General features: G+C 43.6%; 1 protein-coding gene across 3 annotated transcripts in view; it reads right to left on the bottom strand.

Annotated features, from left to right (window-relative positions):
* COQ8A (coenzyme Q8A) overlaps window positions 1–22926 on the bottom strand; it is a 47805-nt gene that overhangs the window by 8825 nt on the left and 16054 nt on the right. For 2 of the 3 annotated variants that reach the window (XM_074863879.1, XM_074863880.1), the window contains exons 4-8: window positions 22380–22446; window positions 13011–13085; window positions 5753–5875; window positions 1660–1745; window positions 398–538 (exon numbers count right to left, since the gene is read on the bottom strand). In XM_074863879.1, coding sequence (XP_074719980.1) covers window positions 398–538; window positions 1660–1745; window positions 5753–5875; window positions 13011–13085; window positions 22380–22446 — 492 coding nt within the window. The remainder of the gene's footprint in view (window positions 1–397; window positions 539–1659; window positions 1746–5752; window positions 5876–13010; window positions 13086–22379; window positions 22447–22926) is intronic. The other variant, XM_074863881.1, reaches the window with a different exon arrangement.

The following is a 22926-nucleotide window of genomic DNA, read 5'->3' as shown; positions in this document are numbered from 1 at the left end:
GTTTTAGCTCCAGAACTCAATTCTGTTAGAAATACCTGCCTGAACTTGCTGACAGCTTTAGTTTGAGTTGGTGAATACCTTTCTGCATTGTCAGACTGCCACCGCTCGACAGTCAGTGCCTGCTTGTCACTTAAAACTTTGGGCTGTTGCCATTATCCCCACGCTGCAGTTATTACCTATGAGACATCTCCCGCCCATCTGGAGTCAGAGACTGGCTCAAGCTGCAGAAGCTTTACTGTCCCTCCCTTCTTGCTTGCACCAGGCAAGATACTGCTGGACTCAAATTTTCACTTGCATTAAAATGTTTCATATCTGTCTAGCAGTAAACACATTTACGCAGCTCCCCTGCCCTTCTATGGGGCACATAGAAGAGACAAGGCTGGTCTGTAAAGCCCACCTGGATTTTCATGGCAACTTCTTTCCCATTTTTCAAGCGTGCCAGGTGAACTTGACCAATTGAAGCAGCAGCAAAGGGGCGTTCTTCAAAGGACTCCAGTTTATCCCTCCAGTTGGGACCAAGATCATTGTTCAGAGTTTTCTACAAATAAAAAGAAAGCATCAGGGTATGGGAAACAAAGATTTAAGATTTTCACTATTGGAAATTATCTTCCTCTAAGGTGACTCACACACCCTATAGTAGTTCTGAGTACCTATATCCTGCTTTCTAGATTTGTCCTCCCTCCCTCATCACTGCACACCATTGCGAGGAGTGGTCCAGCCAGCAGTGCTCCCCCAGCACGAAACAGATGCTGATCAGATCTGTGTGAGGCTTTTATGCTCTGGCCTAAAAGACAGAGATCTTGAGCACAAACACCACTGCCTTAGCAATACAAAAGTCCCCTTTTTGGTGCCACTTGTTATCTTCCAGAAAATGAGCAAGGAGTTAGATATTTCTCCTCTTTCATCATGCTGCCAAGCTGAACAGAAGTAATCCACGCATGCAAGAGTGACTCTCTTTAAGGCAATATTGACAATTAAACATCACAGCCTGCTTTAACAGCTTTTTTGCTACATTGCCAGACTGCCATATTTAAGTTCTGGCTCTGCTCAATGTCTTTCAGAAGATAAGTAGTGCTGGCAATTTCTTTTGCAGCACCCTTCACATCTTAATTTACAGAGGGAAGTAGAGAGAAAGAAAGAACATGTACACTGGGGAAAGCAAACTTTGTTTGCTTCATTCTGGCTCTTCTTGATGGTGGGTTAGATTTAACCAAAAAGTAAGGACAAACTTGCTGTTTATTTTCCATCAGACTAAGGCTTGTAAGTCTATTTCTGAAGTGGGATGTAGGCACTTTTAGACACTGCATTAACATCCATAAGAAAGGTGAAAGAGAGGAAACAGAAGAAGAGGCTACATTCAACAAGACCCTATAGTCATATTTGTATCCAACATCCTGTTCCATCAGCACAGTCTCAGGACACAAAAACCCCACATTTTTCCCCTCTGTCTGTTGCTGACCTTCAGTATTTTGGAGAGAAAAGGCAGCACATAATTGAGATAAGGAATCAGATGTTACCCACAACTGAAAATGTGCAACATTTATTGAAAGAATAGTCTTAAAAATCCCCATCCACCTCCCTTACTGGGGTATGTAACAGGTGACATTTATTTTCTTATTGTCCCTCCTCCCCTGAGAAGCAGGAAGGAATATTCCTCACCATCATCTGCTTTATTGGCATGAAGTCAGCACTCTGACGGACACGCTCAAAAATCCTCTGGAGATGGGGGTTGATGAAGGCATCATCTGCCAATGGAAAAGCACATGGCAGTCAGTGCAGGCACTGCATTCTCCAGTTCTTCAGCACACAAAGAAACATGCACCTGCATTCAGACAAGTCAGGTTGTCCTGCCCCCAAGCACACCCCAATGAAGGCTTTGAAAATAATTCTAGTTCAGAAACTCTCCATACCCAGAAGTAGCACCTGAGGCACACCACCTGATGTATCACACCTTTAGAAATGAGACAAACAGAAGTCCTGTGCACAAGCAGCAAAATAAAGAGAAAAAGCTACTCCTTCCTCTTCACTCTTGCAAAAAACCTGCATATTACCCAAACATCACCTAAACTCCTTCCTGCAGCAGAAGAAAGTTTCTGTGCACCCCCTCCCAATTACCAAGGGAAAGACAAAGTATGAATACACTAGAAAGCATAGTGCTCCCTGGCTTTGTCCAGCAGCACTGCCAAGAGCAGCAGGCAGCTCTGCACAGCATGGAGGCTTTTGGTGTGATGGCAGGTTGCACAAACCCAAGAGCAGAGCGCTCTGCACCCACTAGCTCTGTCATCCACTAGCCTATCTTTTTGCTGACAGCAGTACAGCATTCAGGTCTAGGAGAGGACACTGTGTCAGGGAAACACAGGTCACAGAAGGAACCCTCTGGAGAGTCATCCCAACACACTCAAAATTCATGGCGTGGTTTAATCCAGTTCATTCTAAGGGGCAGCAGCTTCTCTAGAAAGCTGTGCAATGGTAGAACACCACTTACGCAAGTATTGAACTCAAATCAAGATTCAGCATCTCCTACTGTAAACAACTACCCAAATGCAAAGCAAGTACAAGTAGGCAGAAGAAAACAGAGCTGAGCCAAAAGTAAGTTATTTTAAGAATCAGAAGGATTTAGCAAGCAAATATTTACACTCATAAGAAAGAGGAGGGGGTAGACGCATCTTGAAAGATTAGTCCTCTCCTTTGAGCAAAGGCTTCGACAACAGCTCAGAGAAAAGCCACCAGTTCTGGCAAACTTTTCATTCCATAAAGGATTATAGAGGAATTATCTGCTGCTCTCCAGACACTGAAAAAGTCCAGACTACCAGCCTTAATCTTGAGAACTCAACCTGCACATGCACTTGTGACATTCAAATAAAAATCTATCATTCCTCTGCATGTACAGATGCATTTACAGCCATAAATCTATCCCAGGAAACAAGAAACACACAGCTACCTTAAGAGAACTGTCCTGGGAAGCAGGATGAAAAGGAATGGCAAGAAAAAGATACATAATGCAGAGACACAACATTAACACTCACGGCATTGTTTAGAAATTCCCGCCAAAGCCATGAGCAGCATTTAAAAGTACTAACAAAACCCCACTGTGGAATCAAGAGGAGCTCCCATTCTGTCACCGCAAGTCAGAGATTAACAGGCTTTGCAGGAACAGCAAGTAATACTCCCGTTCTGATGCTCTAACCCTGCAAGACGACTAGACGTTGCATTTGCGTGCGCATTCCAAATACTGAAAGAAACTTCTGCTCTATTGTCAATGGTGTATCACTGCCAAGCCTCTGAACATTACAAAAACTGTTCTCAGGAGTATGTGAAAGTATTGGCCACCATGCTGTAAGCATGATAACCTGCACCTCCTAGGATGACTGTGCAGAAAGAGAAGGCACCTCACTAAAATTGACTCCTGCTCCCAAGAAGCCATTTGTGTCAAGCTATCAGGGTCTGCCACAGTCATTTAAGATCAACTTCTGTTATTTTGCTTATTGCTGACATCCAAAACACTCACAAGGTATTTCAACCTTTAGTCTGAGAGGGCATTTTTAACTGGGGCTGCTTGACCACTACTGCTTTGTTCATGAGAGCAATGTCAAATAGCCAAGAAACCTGCAAGTGCAGATTGACTGTACAGAAACTCAGCAGCAACATTAAAAATCAGTCATGCTGCGGAGGCAACTCTGACAAAACAAGGCTTACAACATGCTGATGAACAAGGTTTATACGTCTTTGTGGTAAACTGATGAGACCTTACCGGAAGAAAACACAAAGCAAGAGTCAAGACAAGGCACTCAACTGACAAATGCAGCTGTCTTTCCAACATCTTCCAGAGCACACACACCAGAACATAGGATGATTTTGGGCCCTTGACATCCTTTCTGTGCATGACCTTCAGGGATGTGGGTCCCTAACAAATCCACTGACTCCCAGAAGCAGACATCAGGGTTAAGGACACTGCTTCGTAACTTCTGGATGGTTTAGCTCACAGGTGGTCAGCTGCACCTGGACAAGGCAACACAGAGCCCCTGTGCTCAATTAGTACACATCCCTGTTATCACCACACCACAGAGAAGCCCATGAAGTGGCAGAAACTGCATGAAACCTTCCTGTCCAAACAGCCAGCCCAAGAACCCAATACTCCACACTGTTGGAAGTGTCTATTACTTTACCACAACTGTCCCTCAGCAAGGTTACTGGTGCCTATGTTCTCACCATGCACTCGACACAGGAGTCAGTTGAGGTCTAGGCAGCACCACTGAGGTTGCTAAAGTCCTGTATGTTCTTTACACCCAAGTGAAGTCAATTGGCAAGTGTTTAACACTCTGGCCAGAGCTCAGTAACATGAGGAGACAGCAGGCAAGTGACAAAGACACAGAGCACTTCTGCTCCTCAGAGCTGGCCTTTCACAGCTATTCCCTCTTCACTCACATCCAAGCCCAGAGCAGCTGTGACCAGGCTCTGGGCACGTACCAGGTGCAACTCAATAGTGTCTTGAGAATTTTAAATTAATTCCCACCTATGGCAGACAAGTTAACTTCAGAGCTAATTCCCCGACATAGCTCACTCACCCCACACACTGGCCACAGAAAGCAAGGAGCACAAGAGCTCCTCCTGGATCTGCACTGTGAACCATTAGTCTTTGGCACCTGGCAGTTTCCAGGGGGTGAGAAAGCAGCATATGGGTTGCAGCCTTTGCACAGCAGCTGCTGCCTCCCACCTAGCTTTGTTCATGTTGCCTTAGCCTGGCACGCACCTAAAACAAGTGACTAGCAAATGAAGAACGATGAAATGTCACAGTCAGGGCTCTCTGGAACAGGGAGCTGGTCTTGCTTTATTGGCTAGCCCAAGTTATTCAATACAACACTAGATCCAACCTCATCGGTCAACACCTACAAAAATTCAAGTAGAAGCACAAGCCAAGAAAACCGAGCACTTCAAACACTCAGACACTGACTCTGTTTCGGTGACATCTTGAAAGCTATTTCCAGACAAGCGTAACAGCTATTTTTGGCTGGTTCTTCCCTTCCCTATCAAGTTGGGCAGGAAGGCAAAGTGGATGGGTCCAGATAAGGTTTGAATTCAGCACACCTGCTGTCTCCCAGGAGTAACCTAACAGTTCAGTCCAGACACTGATGTCACTCATGCCTTCACCTGTGATCACTGACTTCAGAGCCTGATGGATTAACTACCAGTCTGAAGTCTCTTCAAGATGAAAACAAGTGTTTTATACCTGATAATATTATCAGCTGTACTGGCCTTTCCAGCAAAGCTTCCATGTCAACAAAGCATGTAAGCCACAAACAGGTTGCTATAATGGGAGAGGGCTGCAGATATAACCTCGACCACTTTTGGTGAGCAAAGAACAGGATCATGTTCTTGTTGTCCTCCTCATTCCTAGCAGGACAACTGCGTGTAGAGTGACATATAGCTCTGCTTCACAACAACTGCTTTCAATACATGCATTAAAATTCACAAACAGTGTCACCTTATTTTCAACCAGTTTCAGTTGTGTGCCTGACACAATAGGGAGATTGGGAAAGTGGTGGTATATAGTGCACAAGTCTAGTTATTTCATACTGTGATTAGACTGAACTGAATCAAACATATCACTGCTCTCACATGAAAAAGTCACTTGTCTAGTCTCTCCACATTCACCTGACACTGATTCTAGAGAGCTGACCATGTATCAAAAGAAATCAAATGCCTCACCTAGCAGCACTAAGGAGGATAGCTGAGGACCTATATTACCACTTACCTTGAATGCTTAACATCTGTCCCAGCTTCAGTGCCGCTCCCCGGACCTTGCACAAGGTTCTCACGATTCTTTCTGCATTGGCCTCCGACAGGAATGGGCTAGAATCCATCACCGCTTTCTTTCCTGAGGGCAAGGAGAGAAAGCATACGGATAAAGAACACCCTCATCTCAGCAAGCTCACTTCATCATATTAGCCCCCATTCAACAGGAGACTTTTCTTCCCCAGAGAAATCAAACTAGGACTACACAGTGCCTTCACTGAACTTGTACATGTCTTGTGACAACTTTGATATCGCTGGCTTGAGGGCCAACAGCAGCAAGTCACAGCCCCCATGAATGTCTGCGCTGCTATGCAAACTGTCCAGGATCCTGGGCAGATGTTGGTGCTTGAACTCACTGTATCAGCTAGCTCAGCCTAGAACACTACATAAAGGTCTCTCAAGTCCCACACTGTAGGCTGCAGCATAGCCATAGCCCCAGAAGAGCAGCAGGGGTGAGCCACAGTGAGGGGTAATTGTCAAAAGCCTTGACAGTACACTGGCACAGACTGAGAACATGCTAGCACTTCTTAATGTGGAAGCAGGATTCACACCAGTGCCAAACCTCTTCTCTCATACCAAATAATTCTTGCCCAAAACACGTATGTTCATATACACACACATTGCTGTGCAACTGCACATCCAGAGTGTGCACTACAAATCTGTAGCGAGCAGGCACAGCTTTCACATCTTCAAGTCCACAGTAACTTTCTTTTCTAATCAAACCAAATACCATAACCCCAAGACACCACGGCTGCAATACAGCATTTTGAAAAAGCAGCAGATTGCAAATCCATGATGAGGGTTAATCAAATCCAGGGCAGCTGCAGATAGTCCTCACAGAAGCAGCCCAGAAGGCACACTCATCTGTGATACCATGCCCTTCTTGGACAGTTGTGCTGGAGGAGAAATTAATTCCTGTTGTCAAGATCGCCAAACTTTTTCCCCTTTTATATCCTCATGCATGCATGGCATTCCTTGCCATGTTCTTGTGAGCAGCTTGCTACTGAGAAAGATGCTGCCCTTCAACAGAACCTCTCAATGTAGCTAGTCACTTGTTCTGAAAGCACACGGAGGCCGTGCAGGGAGGAGGCCAAATCCTTCTGTCCTTACTCCCATCAGCAGTCATGCAAACAGCTTGCACAGAACAAGGCCCAAAATATACACGCTCACACACACACATTTTTGTCCCCAAGAACAGATAAAGCCTGATGTCTGACAGGCTCACTAAGTGGTCATTGCAGCCATCTACACACCAGTGCCACAGTTCCAAGTATGCAATGTGGGGTTTATGTGGCATAAGAAGCACTTCCCCTCCAGTTTTTTTGTTGTTGTTTTTGTTTGTTTGTTGGTTGGTTTTGGGTTCTTTTTTAAGGGAGAGGGAAGGAGACCCTGATTCCATTTTGTGGTCCCTTTGGGAGATGCAACCCAAAACTCTTTCTCCAGTGCAATGCCCAGTAGAGCAGGAACAGAGAGGGCAGGCAGGCACCCGCCAACCACTTCTCTTGGGGCTGCAGATCAGCTCCTACTGATGCAGAGCCAAGCAGGAAGAAGGTCAGGTCTTACAGCCAGGCTGCAGGGCCCACAGCTAGTATGCTGATCTTGGAGCTACATTTTTTTTTTTTCCCAACACTTCAGACGAAAGGATACTAAGCACAGAACAGCTGAGGCACCCGTATACAACAAGCAGGGCCCAAAAAGGCACAGCAGCTGCAACAGCCCTGAAGATCTCAGGCAGATGGAAATTACTGGTGTGTCATGTACACTGCTGCAAGAGATCCTCTCCATCTCCAGCTAGCTCTCAAGAAGGTATACAGAGGGAGCTTAGACTGGCCAGGGGACAGGAAAAAAAAAAGTCAGACTGAAGTAGCTGCTGCCTAAACTCTGGTAGCTCACACAACTTGGTACCACTTTCTTGAGGTGCTAAGCATGTTACTGATCTGACAGGCGCCCTTCAGCCCCTGCAAACAGCTAGCTTGCTTACAAAGCTTTCCCTAGAGAAGTGACACTGCCAAAGTCTCCACTGGCAGTGCACAGAGGTACCAGGCCCTGCCCCCTGTCCTTCAGGCCCCTCTCTTTCCTTTACTTGTTGTGTGGGAGAGCAACAAGATGGCACTGCATGTGGGACATCTATCTGTACAAATCCCTGTCCTAAGTAAAGAATGCACATGAAAAGGAGAGAGGAATAAACACACCAGGAGGGAGTACACAGGACAACTATCCTGCTCTCAAGAGCAAGATGCAGAGAAGCAGTAGGGGCCCAGAAGTCACCATCTGCATCACACAGCAATCCTCAGAGTACATTTTGCTCTGGATCCTGAATGTAAGGAGTCTGAGAAACTGAATAGGTAGAGCTGTCCAGGGCAGAAGGATTTCCCACTTGAAAAGCTGGTTCTGGAGAGCAGAGTGCTGGGAGCCATCTAACAGAGCTCTTGGTCTCAACGATCCCGTATCAACTGTCCCATCAGGAAAACTGTCCCCTTAGCAATGATGAGGCAAATAATCCCTCGTATAAGCTCCATCAGACACACAGGAGCTAGGGAAAGTACAAGTCAAAGCCTTACCTTCCTCCATACCACCTGCACACAAAAACATTCTCCTTTGAGTCTGCAGCAGGATAAAGGAGTTAGTTAATGATTAAAGTCACCTCCAGAAGCCAGTGAACCCTGACAAATTTAACAGAGTCTTATCAGAGCAAGAGCCAAACACAGGCACTCCTCATCCTCTTCTCCTGGCACGCTTCTCACTGAAGTCAAGCCCACAGGGGCACTACCTGATCACTAGGCAGCCCAACAGCACGTGAGCAGCTGCTGTTGCCTGTTTACACACTTTATTAAAAGTGGGCATGAACAAGAAGGAAAGCCAGAGTGAAAAGCAGAATTATGTAAATGGGCAAGTGGAGAGAAAACAGACATAGGCTTCCAAGGCTAGGTGGAAAGGAAGTGGAGATAAAACCCAGCACAAGTTCATGTCGAAATATGCCAATTTTCAATAAGTTATTTTTCCCAAAAACAGCTGGCACCTTTTGATGCTACAAACTATTTCCTCCCTATCTTAAGATCACAAAGCTTTTTGTGTGTTTGGGTTTTTTTGTTGTTGTTTTTGTTTTTGTTTTTTTTTTTTACCTACTTCATCAGGGAAAGAAAAAAAAGGGAAATAGAAGTCGCATCTAAACAAGCGTGGCAACAAGCAGACCTCAGAAATAAAGGTTCCTGCAGCCATGGTGCCTAGAGCCTGTCAGCTCTTCCACAGCAGAGGCCCTCAGGAGTGCTTCACCCATGTTTTCCATTCCAAACCCATAATCAGCATGAACCCTTCCAAAACCATGTGCATTTCACAACTGTATCACTGCTTTTCCACTTCCTTTGCTACTGTCAAATGGAGAACTAGCCACTGGACTTTGTGTGTATTTGTTTTTAGGACCACCTCACACACAAACTTTGGGGCAAGGGAACAGTCAAGAACGTAGACTGAGCACTTCGGACTGACAACTCAAGGAGATTGCATTATGCCTTTTCATGAGAAAACAACTTTACATTCAAACCTAGGCGAGATGCCAGCCTTTCGGGGCTCTGCCCACCCTGGCATTTGCACAGTGCCTAGTAGAACGGCCTGGTACAGGTCATTAATAAGTTACAAAGTTGACCTTGAACCCAGAATCTCTTTACTAGTAATAACAGCTATTTATCTGGGCACTCTTTCATATTTATTCCTGGAAATTAATTCTACCCTCCCATACCCACCCCGTGTCAGCCTTGCACTTTAGATACACACTCAAAATACTGAGCCTGCCATCAAGGTCACCAGTGACTGAGGAGGTTACTTTTAATTAGCTACATCAGCCTAAAGAGAAAATTCCCACTGGAAATCAAGTACAGCCATCCTTTTTTTTAAAAAAATAAGATGAGCCAAACCACTTAAAGAGGGCACCATTAGGCCCTCAAGCCCTTAAAAATAAAACAAAACCCAACAACCAAAACTGGCACCTACTCACAGGAATTTGGCAGTGGAAAGAATTTATGTCCAGGACATTGGGCTTGGATGGAGAAGGAAGAAATTCACAAACGCTTGCACCAGACTTCTTTGTTCTAGGATAAATCTCTTAAGTAGTGAATTGTTTATGGGAATAGAGACAATCCGAGGCAGCAAGAGAAGAGCCCTGTGGCTACTGAATAAGGATGGGAAAATTGAGCAGGAAAAAACCAGATCAGCACTAGCGCAGTTGCTAGAGAACGTGCAGTAGAATAAGTATTTGTGGTCCTTCCATTTAATAACATTAATGGAAAGAAGTACAAGCCATGCTACTAGGATCACTTGTAGCTCAGGAGTTTCTAGCTCCATTTTAAAAGTGTGAAGACACTTTCATTTGTACTGACTGGACAAGAGGAGGATAACTAAGAGAAGGCTCTTTCTCATCACTTCTGAATGTTAGTGAGAGTATGAAATTCTTAGGCATGCCTTTGGGCATATACACATCCTACTTGTTTAAGTTTGAAGTGCCAAGGTACTATTAATATTGCAGCAGTGGGGAGAGAAGAGACATCCTCTACCAGCTTCCAGAGAACAGGACAATATGTCATTCTCAACAGGTCTTAGCCTGAGCCTGTGGTGCTGGCAGCCAGAAAACTTGGACACAAATGCCTCAAGCTGAAATCATGAAAAAGGTGCACAGGTATTTTTAAAGAAATGTAGAGGTACCTACATCAAGAGACTTCCCCCAGGAACAGCTAAGGCTGGTACTGCCAGAAGAACAGTAAGAAGATGGAATCTTGGACTCAAAACTGTGTACATATCCTCTGCCATGCATTTCTGCAGGGGCAGAGCCCATGGAGAGAGTTCTCATCCATGCAGCCTTACCCGCCACTGTAAAATCCTGTGGAAAACACATCCAAGGACATTAGCTAGAGGCTATAGCTGAGTCACCTGGAGACTTTCCTGTGTCCTTGGCCTGAGATGCTCCAAGAGAGTATAAGGGCTGAAACAGAGATGCTAATGCTACTTCTGCGTCACCTCAATATTTTCAGCTCTTGGCCCATTCTCAGTCCCACTACCCTTCTCCTTTACAGCATCACCACTGCTCCAAGCTCTTATCTAAGCAGACTTGACAGCAAGAGAGGAAACAAGAATGAAAGCAAGACAGTTAAAAATAAAAGTCAGGTGATTTTCTAACTCTCTTGTCTAGCATCAAAGCCAGCAGCCCTCAATGCCTTATTCTTTAATCAAGGTTTGTTCAAGAAAATTACACTTGCCAAAGCATGACTCAGGCTGCAGAGCAGGCTTCTGGCACCAAGTTATAGTTACAGGGGAATAATCATTCCTTAGCAAGAAAAAAAAAGTCTGAAGGTGCAATTGCTTTATTGCAAGGAAAAGGCATCTGTTGCCCTCTAAAGAATCCCTTCTCATGCTGTGAGGAAGAGAAACAAAGCTCATGTTATTCCTTCAAATTTCATAGCTCTGCAAGCTTATGTTTTTACTTTGGGGTGTGCCCAATTAGAAAATAATCTGGCAAGCAAAGAAATACCAACAGTTGTGCAATTCCTCCTCTATTAAAAGCAAAGCAAATAATCAACTTCCAACAGGTACGAAAAACCTGTCAAACATTACAAGTGCTGAAAGCAAAAGAGTTCAAGGATTCGCTACAGGATGGGCCCCGTTTGCCCGAATGCATGCTTTTAAATCACAGCATAAAAACCCACCCAGCCTCAAACACCTCAGGTCATGGAGAGAAACAACAGCTCTTTGCCAGGGATTCTTTTTCTCTGCTGGGCTGCTCTGCATTGCCTAGTTGTACAGGGAATACAAAGATACAAGCATTAACAAGCAGTGTCCAGGGTGGCACACAACCCTTCCCTTGCCCCTCTCTCCAACACCCAGGGAATGTGTTTCATCTGCTGGGGTGCTGGATTTTGGCTTGCAGGTGGGGGCTGATTAAATTGTGGTGGTTTTTTGTTTGGGGTGTTTCTTTTTTTTTAATCTACCACCACCATCACCAAATTTCTTCACTTTTTAGCCACTCCAGTACCTCCTGCAATAGAGGTTCACACCTTCTCAGTCTCCATCCCCCTCCTACCCCCAAAGGCGACCAGGGGAAGACACAAGCTGGCCTCAATAGTAGAGTACTACTAGCCACAGAGTAAAATTACAAGGACCCAGCAGTTGTCATTATCTCAAAGCAACACTTCTAAAGCAGTAACAATTTTTAACTCTAGCTGCAAATGCTTAGCCCTTTTGTCAGATCCCTCCAATTACTGGAAATAATCTAAACACACAAACATACTAGCCAAACCAGAGAGAGCAGCTGAAGACCGAAGAGCCTGTAACAGAGAACTTTACATTTTATAGTATCCCACCAAAGCTGTTCATGAACAAGAAACAAGTGAATGGAGGTGAATGAAGCCATAAGCTTTAGAGTAATCTCATGTTTTATAGGAAAGAATGTCATGTCCTTTCTATACCCTAAAACATTCACCCGCACACAACCATTCGGTACCACCTATTTTACCAACTTAGAAGAAAGCCACTATGACATGGCCAGGTACAACTCAGGAACGTTTTGCCTCCAACTTCAAACAAGCTGGGAAGAAAACAACATTGGGTTAATTTGCACAGCATAGCCTTTTGACCGGCTATGAGAATTCTTCAGAAGACAAAAAAAAAAGAGATACTGGAAATAAAGAATTGCCATTTAATATGTACATAAAGTGCTCTGTCTCTCCCTGAAGAGAGCAGCTATCCTCAGAGTTCCTACTAGGCAGAACATCCTCAAATTTCAAAGACTGCAATCGCTAACAACTAAGTTTTCAGACATAAGGGTTCACCTACAGTTTCTGTACTGATAGAACTACCTGGCTTCACTGAACAGTTTAAAAAAATTGTTAGACCAAGACAATCCAAGAGCAGGCACAGGTATAGTATTCAAACTCATGGGCAGCTATGGGAAAGTAAGCTGTAGGAATTGTGCTGGCATAAACTTGTTCTCTTGCATATACTTCTGACTTCTGTCTACATAGTGAGGTTGTGGTGTACTTAGGTGGAAAAAGAGTCTGGAGGTGGAGAAGGATTATGTTAAAAATAGAAAACTACCCACATCCCCCTGTTGTTCTGCCTGCCTCACTGTCCCAGCTTTCAAAAGAATAAAATCTTGCAAATGCAGGTAAACTGTCTGGGAAAGAAGATTTTAAAAAGAAAAAAAAAAGAATGAGAATGTAGAAAGGGCTTACCATTGCGTTCCTCAGGTCTAAGGCTCTTCTTTGCAACTTCTGCCAATGCCCCAATGCCAAGACCAACAGCCAGTCCTTTAAAATAAGAAGAAAAAGACCCAGGCCAAATTTAAAAAACCTTCTGAGCCACATACAGAGGCATTTTTGTAATTAACCTTAAGCCACACAGTCAAATGCACAGCAGCAAAACAGCTTTATGAGAACATCCTGACTTTTGCAATGGAGTCATCTTCAAGTTTGACACTGAACTGTTTTCCCCTGTACTTCAGCTCAGCATACCAGCCAGCTATCATGGGCTAGGCCAGTCTGGGATGTCCGGATCTTAGAAAGCACATCAACGAGTGCTACTCGGAGCTCTGTGCTCTGGCTGAGGCCCTGCTGCAGACTCAAACTGTGGCATGCAGAAGAGGAGAGGAAGGAAGCTCACAAATGTGGTGCTCCCAGTACAATTCTCAGGAAAGAAAAGAATCCTCCTCATCCCTCACTGTGCCGCCACAGCAGGGGGAAGCAAAACTGTATTTAGATGAAGCCACTGCCAGAAGAGTTTAAGGCTCTGTGACCCTATTATTTAAGCATTCAGGTGTATTTGTGCTCATTAACTGTCTTGGATTTCCACGTGCTCATTGACTGTGAGGAACAGAAACATGTTTTTCCAGAGGCCCACCTTATCCAAGCAGTGTTGTAACCTGCAATTCCAAGGAGCTGTGCTGAGGAGTAACCTCGCACAGCAACAGTAAGACCGTGAGACCAAACACCAGCACTCCACGTGCACTATTACCCTTGCAAGCAGTGAATTCTAGGGCGTTGTCTCACAGACACAGATTAAGCTGCAACTACAAAAGAAGCATTATCTGCCTCCACTAAACTGACCAAAGCCACAGAAGATTAAATTGAGACACAGATCTAATCATGCAGTAATCCCTACTACCAAAGGTCTCACTGCCTTCCCAATTTCAAAATATTTATTTTTCTGGATAACAAATGACATGGGCAACCAGAACAGCTGGTGCTCCCTCACGGCTCCTCAGCAATGATTCACCCTGCCATGCCTGACTCCCACACCACTAGCAGTACTGGGTGTGCATGTTTTCCAAGCACCTGAAGCCCTCCTTGAGGCACTACTGGACAGCTTCCCAGGTAGGACAACCGGGGGACACAGTCAGTACAGTGAAGGAAGTCTAGCTGACCAGCACATGACATTTTGCACATGTGTGTGGGACGAAATGCATGCACACGTTTTGTAGTCTCAAGTGAGGAAGCCAGGGCACAAACAAGTTAAACCTCATCTTGCGTTGAGTTTTTCCTCTCTCCCACCAGGTAATTACAACCCCACCTCTACCAATAAAATTTCAAACTTGCACAGCATGTCTGCTTCAGAAACAGCTCCATCTGTAATCTTGCAGACTACATGCACTGGGCCAAAGAATCCAGCATAAGGTGAAGCACAGGACACATCAGTGACATTACAAGGCCTTCTCAAGGACTGTTTCCAGAGCTCCTCCCATGCCATTTAACTGTCACACCACCCTTCATTCTCCACTGTACATGAATGTTTAAAAGCATATGACAATACAGAAATCTACATTCAGAAAATATATAACTTTCACAGGCTGCTATGATTTTAATATCATAATACTTAGATTAAAAAGCCCTGAAATAATTTTTGGAGTTTTTGTTTGGTTTTGTTTTGTTGGGGGGTTTTGTTGGTTGTGGGGTGGTTCTTGTGGTTTAATTGCTTTGCTTGGTTTTTTAAATTTTCAGTATTTTCTGCAAGTTTTCCTCTGGAGGCACAGCACTGAAATGCCAAATCTAAGCCTAAGGATGTCTGCTGTTACTAACTTGTGCAGACCCTTCAACAGGGCCAAGCCATGCACGACCACTGAGCAAGTCTTGCACCAGAAATCCAGAGGTTTTATTAGCTGAACAAAGTGAGAAAAACATCCCTAGACTCCACAGGAAAGAAGCAAACAGCATAAACAATATCTATTAAAATGCTGATATACAATCATCTCCAATGAGATCCCACATGCAAGACAGCAACTTGGAGCAGAAAGTACCAAGAGTCAGACAAAAAGCCATCAACAAAATGTGATTTCCTAGACTGAAGACCACTCAGAGCACTTCTGTTGGCCTTGATCCCACTTTCACCACCTCCAAAGCAATGCTCCCCATCAGAAATCAGCTTGGTCATTATCAGAGCTAGACTGAACTGAGCTGGCACTAATTGGTTCCAACTTAAATACGTTGCATCTCCTTCTAAAGGCTCTATGTTCACTACTGAGATTTACTGCCTGCACTTAAAGTAAAACCTATCTGAAATTTCTAATCGCTTCATCATTAAGACGCAAACCACTTCAAAGGCAAACGGAAGACTAGGAACCAGATTCTACTTTGTCTTCCAGAAGCTGGAGAAGTTCTAGCATGCTCCAGAGCAGCTTGTGGTTTACATCAGTGTAGGCAAGATCAGATTCCAAATGAACATGTGTCGCACCTCCCCTCTCGTGGAGGTGCACAGTGGAGCATCGGAACTAAACTATACTGTAGACTGCACTAGAAATAGAGCTTCTCTTACAATAGGTGCTCTTAAGAATTTCCTCACTGTTCCACTCTGTCCAATTTGCTAGAAAATTAACTCCAATCATCAATCAACAACTGTTTCAAATAAACTAAAGCCAGGCATAAATGAGTTTACAGTTAAACAGCTGATTCTTGGTTTAAAGATCTGAAGTTTAAATGAAGGCTGGAAGCATCTTCAAACTATAATCATAGTTATCAGGGTATATATCATAATCATATCATATATTCTGTGCAGCAGGATATTTAGCTCAGGGCACTACACAAAAATGCAATGCAGCATTCCTACTTCAAGTCTTCAGTAACTACTTGGAAACATCTCGGGGCTTATGCAGCCCTGCTCTAAATGTGGTAGCAGGAGGGTAGGCAATACTCTTGGGACTGTACAGGGTCCTGTGCATCTTGGGTGTTTGCTGCTTCTTAGCAGTCAAGCCTGCAAAAATTGAAGTCAGCTGTATATGTAACCTTCTATCACTAAGAAACAGATAACAATTCAAAGTTGTATTTCTCATCAAAACAATGCCAAAACTTGGCCTTTTCCATAAATATCCAGGGCTTAGAAAAAGCTGCCACTTTTCCGAAGTCTCAATTACTCACTTCATTCCTTTGTTCTTACCAAGTTATTATCAGAAGAACTATGAAATTAAGGAATTAAATAATAGCCTAAATTCCTCATGGCTATAACTACATGCACTAACATCAATACCAGGGACTGGTCTGACCCTGAACTTCAGGAATGTATTACCTTCTCCTTTACCAACTTGAATTTCATTCACAGTGGCATTCAGAGCCCACACAGCTCACAACAAAAAACAGTGTGGAAAACTTCACCCTTCATCTTACAAACCAGATGAACACTCTAGGGGTCAAAAAGCAAGTACTTGACTTGAGGAGGGTTCAGTGCCACAACACTCATTTCATGAAATGCCACCAGATTTGTTTTCCAGGCCTCTCTTACACACCCACCCATCTGAAATGCTGTGGTCTAGGCACATATTATTTGAACACAATTAATGCTGTGTACTGGGTCTGCCTGAGGTAAGAGCTAATTTTCTTCACAGCAGCCTGTATCATGCTGTGTGTTGGATTTGTGACTGGAAGCGTTGATAACACACCGATGTTTTTTAGCTGTTGCTGGACATGTTTGCATAGTGTCAAGGCTTTTTTTTTACCCACTCTGCCCGTGCAATGAGTAGGCTGGGTGTGGGCAAGAGCCTGGGACAGGACACAGCCAGGACAGCTGATCCAGATCAACCAAAGGGATAACCATACCATATAACATTGTGTTCAGCAGTAACAGCTTGGAGAAAGGAGGATGAAAGGGGGGGATGTTTGGGGTTACAGTGTTTGCCTTCCCAAGAAACTGCTACAGATGCCAAGGCCCTGCTTCCCAGGCAACGGCTGGACATCTGCCTGCCAATAGAGAGCAGTGAATGAATTCCTCTTGCTGCTTTGCCTGTGCAGGGAGCCTTACTTCACCTGCTAAACTGTCTTTATCTCAACCCCCAAGTTTTCTCACTTTTGCTCTTCCTATTTCATCTTGCTGTGGGAGGAAACAAGTGAGCAGCTGCATGGGGCTTAGCTGCCAGCCAACGTTAACCCGCCACAAGCTGCCAGCCGTTCACCTGTTACCAGGAACAGGTCATCCCTCCACGGAACGTGCACAGCTGTAGAAAAGCACTCCCCTCCTCTGGGCCACTAGACTACTGACCTTGCACAAGTCACTCCTGTCGTCCTTCATTTTCCTTGTCTGCAAGATAAGTATTTCCTTCAAGATCAATCATTTTGGGACAATTTTCAGCATCACTGAACAGCCATGGTTCAGCACCTTAGAAAATAACATCCCCAAGCACCTTGAGAAAGTCACACTCCTGCATTTTGCACTTTATGCGGACAGATTATTTCAGGCCTGGAAAATGCCACTTGGTTTTATACAAGCAGAGTGCCTCTTCAGACATTTTCCAGGCATCTCCAGCACCCGTTACACTTCAAACCAAGCCTATCAAGAGATGATCTGTAATCAGTTTTGTTCAGGAAGAATCCTCTTGCTCAGCAACTGACATAACAAAACAAACAGGAGACCGAATGTGCTGTTATCACTCTGCTCAGTCTGCCAAGCACAGGAGGGGGTGAGACCCTTCCCTGGAGCAGCTCATGCCGCAGTTTCAGTCACGTCAACTCCCACAAGCACCACACAGAACACACTGCAATCTGCAGACAGTTGTGCATCAATTTCCACTAGCTTTCTGAGCATTAAATGCTCACCAGAAGCCACCTTCACTTGTTACTCTCATGACAATCTGAATCCTGTAGTTGTCAGTCCTTTACACCCTTTAATAACATACCTCCAGAGGCTTTTTTTTTTCCAAAATTGCTACAATCACATTAGATCTAGACTTCCTTCCAAGCTTCCTGAATTTTCTTTATTGCAAAAGATTATACCATTAAACAAACTTACAAATCAGGAATATGATTAAGGGAGACAGAAACTGCTTGGAAAAGTCAAATGATGTGAGGAAGGGAGAATGGAAATAAAGAAAAGATCAAGAACTGTGTGGGTGGAACTGATGACCCATGAGGCTACAAAACAAGCATGGAACAAAAAACCTGCAGAAAAATCTGTTTTACCAATTCCAGTGCTGAGAAGAAAAAATAAACAAGTAAAAATCAAGGATGATATTTAGTACTATAAATACACCTACGAGCAGTCACTCCAGTTGCTGGAAGAAGCACACAAAAATAGATATAAAGGACAAAGAAGTTCAGTAGAGGATCTTGTGCTCATTACAGAGAAACATTAGCTCAGTATTACATGCAAGCATTGGAGAAAATGATCTTCAATCTTCCCAGCAAAACGTTCTTTGCTTCCAGAAGAGGTAAGCAGCCAGGCGAACTCTGCAGTCCAAGATTTCTGCCTCCTGTTACTAATTCATCCATCGCCCACCAGAGTGCCCTGACACCACAGCTCAGAGATCAACATTCCCTATAACATCAAGGGGACAACAAAAAACATGCAAAGACAAGAGGAGAAATTATTCAAGTGCGAGTGAGATCATGCCAATAGCATGGAAATTCAGCTATCGGAATCCCAGGAATAGTTACATGAACTCTGCTTTTGACCTACTCAACATCTTTCCATCTTCTCCAAGTCTAAAATGATGTTCTTCTAATATAGAAATAAAGAAAAAAGTGAGTTTTATCCCACCAAGAAAAGTCAAAGTCAAATGTTAGTTTGACTGGTGTGGAGGTGGTAAGGGAAGAATCCACTTCAACCATTGTATTTCCCCACAATGATTTCCTGGGGTCTTCAAATAAAGATGGCACCCCGAAGCACACAAACAAATCATGCACAAAAAGCTTGCTTGTTCTAAGCTACACACCCTCACTGATACAGAACAGCCTCCTGCCTTTCATTATTTTCAAGACAATGCAAAGAGGCAGCTAGGAGAGAAGGAAAATAATCACCCCTCCAATCTTGCTAGGAATCAAGGACAGAGCTGGGTCACTACTATTCCACAGGTTAACAGTGACATCCAGTGTAAAAGGGCTCCTTCCAGCTGTTAACCATCATCCCACAGCAGCAGCAGGGGCTCCCAAAAACCAATAATGTAATTGGAGACTCTCATCAAATCATCCTACACCTTGTTTCTGACTTCCATTGAAAAGGCAAGACATGAGAAAATGCACGAGAGAACACACATTGTGCAGGCACAGGGAACTTCCAACACTGAGCTTTGAAACACTTAGTTTACTTTAAGCTTATCTTGCCTTCTTTAAAAAAAAAGACCAACACACATTAATTTGGGTTGGATCTTAGGAAAGCAAAAAATCAGTTCTCATCTCAGTTGGAAACTGCCTTCTATGCCCTGGTGAGACTCCCTTAATCAGCCTCAGTCTTCAGCTTGCAGATATTTTTAAAAATTGTACACACTGCCTCTTGCATCACTCCTGAGAATAATACCCAAAAAGGACTGACAGTGAGGACAGTAAGTAGCCAGCAGAGGCACACAAGTACTATCTTCCCCTGCTCACAATCTAAGAGGAAAAGAGTCAACCATAAGCCAAAGCTCACTAACAACTTCAGAGGAATCAATAATGCGTAAAAGTGAATGGCACACCATAGCTTCTGCCATCAGCTAATGTTTCCTGATTTAAGCATTTAAAATGCTTCATAAAGATGCAATTTGAAAAGAACATTTCTCATCAGATAAGAGCCAGTCAGGAAAAGCCACACTAGAATTAGCTGATAGGGTTTCACAACTGCACTGGCTCTCTCAAGGCCATGTGCAGGTCAGAAAAAACACTCTGAACTTGGAGAAATAGCAAGAGCTGCTCCTCGCTATAAATGGAGACCCTCCTTCCATGCAGTTCTAGAGGCTCATTTAAAGTTCATATCAGTCTGGATCAAGATCTGACCATCAAGTGTTAGGTAGCCCTCCTCATGTGGGGCTGCCCACACTACTTCAGACTCACCACACAGTCAGAAACCTTCTTCAAGCATTACCCAGCCTACCAAAATATTACCAAAGGATTTCTTAAACTGAAAAAACCACCTACCTATAGGTCACATTTGTTGGTTTTTAGCCAGTGTACTGACAGTACTATTTCTTGCTGTTGCAAGGAAAAATTCAGAGGGAAAGATAAGCAATGAATGCTAACAAGAGACTGCAGAGACCAGAGAACCCGAACACCATTTTTGCAACACAGGGTCCCCTCAAAAGCATTCTGAAAGCAAGAGCTCTGTCTTGCCAGCAATTTAAATCATATAAAACAGATAACTGGAGAAGGGCAAGACCAAAAATAGATGCCACAGAGATATGACTGGGGATGCTGCTTATAAACAATTGTTTCTTTCTTACTCTCCCTTTGTGGTTTTGGTTTGGTGGGGTTTTTGTTTTGTTTTTTAACCGAAGGTTAGGAGAAGACAGGTAGTTAGTTATATTTCCCCTCGAAGCATGAGTCAGCCTTTCCTCATACAACAGCCTTGGGTGCCAAAGCTGGGAGCATACAGTGACAGCACTGGAACTCGAAGTTCACAGAAAATTTGGTCATCTGCCACTTCACATCCCCCAGCTGTCAGCAAGCAGCCACATATAAATTCGGAAGATGACAGCTAAAAGTGCTGGGACACTTTCCATAAAAATCAAGGCTAGATTAGAATGGAGACCTGTATGCTATTGGAGCTTAAAAACAAAGAAGTCAAGTGAGTTTTAAAGTGATGCCTTGTTACTCCAAAAAGCAGATCATGAATCCTGCTTCCCTTTAAGGAATACTAAACATACTGAGGAGTCAGAGAACCTACAGTGAACTACAGGGTTAAAGAGATCTGACCAGAATTAAAACCTTATGTCATCACAAAACTCACTTGCTGTTTATTCCTGCACTGCATAGAATCAGTCCCTGCCCCCAACTCCTCCTAGTGTGCATATTACTCTGACAAAGAGACACACAGAGGAAGAATAATTGTTTTTTTATATAATAGTTGATATGAATTACATTTGACAGGCAATTTTTCTTTCTTCTGGGATCCGCAACACAAAAATGTCTACTGTGCACGTGTGCCTCTCTAGTAAATTTTGTGAAAGAGAATCACGAGAGCCACAAGGGCCTAACAGGCTACTTGGGAGAGACTGTTCACAGCCTAGATAGGCTACTATCATCTCAAAACACTACAGTCACAAAAAAAAACAACAACAGAGACACAACTCATCTAATGATTAGCTAAGACTAGCTATGATCATCATTTCCACCAGCAATACTGTGATAGTTCCCTTTTTCTCACCAACATGTTAAGTCCTTTGACGGCTTTGGATATAAGACATTAGCTAAGCACCATCTGTTAATATTACTGAAAATATTTAGCTGATTTTTAACATAGTAAGTCCCATTCTGCAAATAAAATTCACATAGGTTTCAGTTGGCTTGATCTTACAAGCTCAGACTTTACATCCTTCCCGGGAGAAAATGGTTTATAAGCAATGGCTAAGTAAATCAAACCTCGCCAATTATAATCTCCCCACCCTCAAAAATCAATACGAAAAGGATATGTTTTATATTTAACCACTGTCAGAGAAGTAGCAAGGATCAGTTTGGAAAAAAATTATTTAAAAATTATTTAAAGTAACAGCTGCTCCAGCTGTCTATCCTTGACAGTAACAGCATACTCTAAGGACTAGAAGGAGAGTTTCCTCAGTAAAGTAAAATCACATATGCAGGACCAGGGTATTTGTACAGACTGGAGAACAACCTGCACCTCACCCTCTCCCTCTCATTAAAACAGCCCAGCCCAGTATGTGTTACCGTGAAGATGTGCAGTTCAACTATGGACTCCCAAATCATCAGCCCTACACTCTTAAGTGACTTTTTTTTTTCCCCCATTTCAGAACAGGTATGCGAAAAATAAGCTCCAGGACTATATCAGCCTGCTGCCTTAAGACAAATGAAAACCCATGCCATCTCTGTAGTTCTTGTTTACAGGTAGCTTGCTGAATGCATCTGAACAGTTTATTTAAGTGGGGAGCTTTTTTCTTTGCCATACTATCACAGTAGTAGTTAGATATGATAAAAGAGTGACAGAAGACAGGATTCAAAGTATAACTTCATTCTGACTGAAGGCCAAGATCCATAATTGTAACTGTAATGAAAAAGACCAAATCAAGCACTGAGCTAACTTGTGGGAAAGCACTTTCCTATTAGCAAGCTTAGCTAGAAAATAGAACCAACTAATGCTTTAGCCAGCCATTAATCAGTACATACAAGCATAGTGACTTCACAAATGAGGGTGTGCAAACTGACCTCCAAAGTTGGCGAGCCGTCCAATCCTTGTGACAGGAACCTTCCTCTCCCGGGCTCGCTCACTGAGCTGCAGCAGAAAGAGGAGGAAAGGAAAACAAAACAAAAAGAAATCCACAAATGAACTGGGCATATGGTCAGACACCTACAACTTTGAAAGCACTTGAACAACTCTGTGCTACAGAAAGCTTTTCTTGAACACTGAGCCTTATATATGTCTCGAGATTTTCAAGTGAACACACTGCAGAACAGACACCCCATGAATTGAAACATACACTAAGCAGAGGAGTGGACAAGAGGGTGGGAAAGACAGAAGAGCTGACAACCAGCTTTAGGAACCCCATTTTCACTTTCACCTCAGCAGCCCTTATATTTTGAACTTGGGAGAAGCAGTGCAATGCCAACTCAAACTCGCTTCCACACGTAGAATTAAAATTTGTGGAAGGTTATCAGGTTCACATTACTGTAGATAATCCCCCCACACACAACAGCTGGAGCAGCAGAAGCATACAGTTTCACCAAAGCAATATCCTGAGTGAACGAACCCATA

This window comes from Strix uralensis, chromosome 3 (genome assembly GCF_047716275.1).
Source record: "Strix uralensis isolate ZFMK-TIS-50842 chromosome 3, bStrUra1, whole genome shotgun sequence".
Classification (NCBI taxonomy): Eukaryota; Metazoa; Chordata; class Aves; order Strigiformes; family Strigidae; genus Strix; species Strix uralensis.
The sequence above is the reverse complement of the archived record's forward strand: the minus strand, read 5'-3'. Positions and strand labels throughout refer to the sequence as shown.